This window comes from Echinops telfairi, unplaced genomic scaffold, assembly GCF_000313985.2.
Source record: "Echinops telfairi isolate 266 unplaced genomic scaffold, ASM31398v2 ScPeMD7_53;HRSCAF=182, whole genome shotgun sequence".
In the NCBI taxonomy this organism is placed as follows: Eukaryota; Metazoa; Chordata; class Mammalia; order Afrosoricida; family Tenrecidae; genus Echinops; species Echinops telfairi.
In genome coordinates this window covers 915,007-918,001 of record NW_022103951.1, presented here as the reverse complement: position 1 = coordinate 918,001, position 2,995 = coordinate 915,007, and the positions used below count along the sequence as shown (strand labels likewise).

The following is a 2,995-nucleotide window of genomic DNA, read 5'->3' as shown; positions in this document are numbered from 1 at the left end:
GATCTCAAGAGAGTCACCATGCCTCGTGGTCAGAAGAGTAAGCGCCGTGCCCGTGAGAAACGCCAGCAGGCCCGAGGGCAAAGCCAGGCTGCCCAGGGTGCTCAGGCCACTGCAATGGAGGAGGAAGGACCCTCTTCTTCCTCCTCTGTTTTGGAGGACACCCCCCAGAGGTCTTCTGTTGAGGGTGTTTTGCAAGAGTCTAAGGAAGCCACTGCTCCTGCTTCAAATGCTTTGTCCAAAATATCTGATGTGGATGCCAAGGGCCAAGATCAGAAAAGCCCCAGCCTTGCCCAGGATCTATGTTCCACTGAGAAGCCCAAGAGAGATCTGTCCAGAAAGATACGCATGTTACTTCTGTTCTTGGTAGACAAGTATAACATGAAAGAGCCTCTTATGAAGGCCGATATGCTGAAGGTTGTCAACAAAAAGTTCCAGAAGCACTTCCCTGAGATCCTGAGCGAAGTCGCGGAGCGCATGAAGTTGTTCTTTGGCCTTGAATTAAGGGAAGCTAAGTCCAGATGTAACGCCTATGAGCTCATCAAGACAGGAGATGTCACCAAACGAAGCAGTTTGAATGGAGGCCTGCAGTTGCCTATGACAAGTCTGCTGATTACTGTCTTGGGTGTGATCTTCGTGAACGGTAACCGAGCCTCTGAAGAATCCATCTGGAAGTTCCTGAATATGCTGGGAATCTATGCTGGGAGGATGCACAATATTTTTGGAGAGCCCAGGAAGCTGCTGGTGTGTGATTTTGTGCTGGCGAGATACCTGCAGTACCAGCAGGTGCGAAAGAGTCGTCCTCCACGCTATGAATTCCTGTGGGGTCCAAGGGCATGTGCTGAAACCACCAAGATGAAAGTTCTGGAGTTTTGGGCCATGCTGAAAGGTGTGAATCCCTGGGATTTCCCTGGTCCCTATGAAGAGGCTTTGAGAGATGAGCAAATGAGAGCCCGACGGCTAGTTGCATCCATATTCGGTTCTACTGCTTACACCACTAAGAGTTCAGGCCCAAGTCTAGTGGCTTCACCAGAATCTAGTGAAGTGGGAGAAGATTCTTCACAGTAGTTGACAGGGCTTCCAAGTAGTACATTCAGAAGTAGCTTAGAGGAAACACAATATATTATTTTCTGTTGTGTACTAGTAACTTGTAGTTTGTTCTCTCTCAAATGTTGTGCCTTTTGATCTAAATTTTATTTTGCTTCTGAATGTAAGGTCATGAATCGTGTTTTTGTTGTATATCAGATATAAGAGTTAGCATTGCCAGCTACAATGACTTGAAAAACTTCAACATTCTGTTTATGTTTTAAGAGTAGGTAGATTGGCATTGAGAATAACACCAGATTACGGTATTTAGGATCACCGGTGAAAGGAAAAAATGATAATTATAGAAGTTTTTTGGGTGCCTTATGCTTTGTAATCTTACTTGTTTTGTAAAATTAAAGTTATATACACACACACAACTTGATTTGATTAAAATATTTAGAGGTTGTTTTGTGTTTTAGTTGGAGCACTGCATATTCTCTGAAATCTAATTGATAAGAAATAAAGAAAATTTTAAATTGTGATGCAGCAGGTCGTCTTTTCTGAGTTCAAAATAGCCAGATGCTCACTGCCATTCAGTAAACAAAATATTTCCCCACCTGTTGCAAAATGCCTCTCTTATACTACATACATTCCCAGAATCCAACAAGCTAGGTCTGTCAGTCTCACTTTACAGATGAAGAACTTGTATAAGTCTCAAGTTCAAGAGGTTCATAAGTAGCATTGCTGGACCAGACCCCAAGCAGAATCTTACTGGACCACAGATTTCCAGTCCTTCAAGCCAGAGGCAGGCTGTGTGTCCCTTAACACTATTTTTCTCTTGTCACAAAAAATGTATCTATGTGGTTATTGAAGCCTGCCAAATTAGAAGTATATGAAAATAAATTAGAATTAGGCATCAGAAAAAAATAAGAACCCCAAACCTTTGCCATTATATAATTTTGTTTCATCACAAAGTTGTCAGAGAGTAGAACACCCCCTTAGGGCTTCTAAGACTGCAAATCTTTACAGGAACCAGGCAATCTCAGCTTTCTCCTGTGGACGGTCTGCTGGGTTTGAACCACAGAGCTTGCAGCTAAAAATCCAATATATTATAGAGCCACCGGGAAAGTTAATATTGGTGGCAAGATTGTTGTCTCCATATGGAATGTCAGAGAACCTCAAAAGATGCAAAATGATGCTGTGGAGCTCCTGCTTATAGAAATAAAGTATTTTAGAACACAGTTGCATAAAGACTAAATCTGGGAGGTGAGAAGGATGTGTGTTTTCACTGAAGGCCCACTTGTCATGTCTTGTGCTGCATTCCTCTAGGACAAGCACACACTCTCTGCAAGGTATGACGTAGGGAAATGACTCAAAGGTTGCAGCAATGTGATATTTCATTAGAAGCCTTTCATTAAAGGTAGGGAGCCAAGATGAGGACCTTAGTGAGTTAAGAAAGAGCAGCATGAAGGATGTAGGGATCCTAGTGACCTAGATGGTCCTTTAACGACCTAGATGGTCCTAGGCAGGGCTATTAGATGGGCAATCGTGCATTTATTCTCACGCACTCTCAGAGATGCAAAATTAAGTATAAGCTAGTGTCTTCCAAAATGGGTAATAGAACCCCCTGGGGGTGCTAGTCAATCTAGGGGTGTGGGCTGCAAGAGCAGTTACCTACACTTGATCCTGTCTTATGAGCTATTGTGCAAACATTTTTAATTGCTGGGGTGGGGGACTCCGTTTTGTTTGCCTTCCCCGCCCTGAATAAGGGGTGGTCAAATAAGTTTGGAAATCTGAATAAGGGGTCGTCAAATAAGTTTGGAAATCTATGGTCTAAGCAGACATACAAGCTTGCTAGGGATCAAGGAGTGGATGATGAGTGAGGACTGAGGGGGAATTCTTCCCTACAACATGGGTGCTCATATGTCCGGGCACACACTGTCAGATCTCGGAGAGGCCAGGTAAGTCAAGC

The 2,995-nt window shown here is 43.5% G+C and overlaps 1 protein-coding gene across 1 annotated transcript; it reads left to right on the top strand.

Annotated features, from left to right (window-relative positions):
* Positions 1 to 12: 12 nt before the first annotated feature.
* Positions 13 to 1,563, top strand: LOC123521745 (melanoma-associated antigen B4-like). Its single transcript, XM_045290779.1, has one exon. It carries the CDS (start codon positions 19 to 21, stop codon positions 1,063 to 1,065), a length of 1,047 nt encoding a protein of 348 aa, XP_045146714.1. The 5' UTR covers positions 13 to 18; the 3' UTR covers positions 1,066 to 1,563.
* The last annotated feature ends 1,432 nt before the right edge of the window (positions 1,564 to 2,995 follow it).

Coding starts and splice junctions, on each gene's coding strand:
- LOC123521745 (XM_045290779.1), top strand. CDS start 19: ATGCCTCGTGGTCAGAAGAGTAAGCGCCGTGCCCGTGAGAAACGCCAG.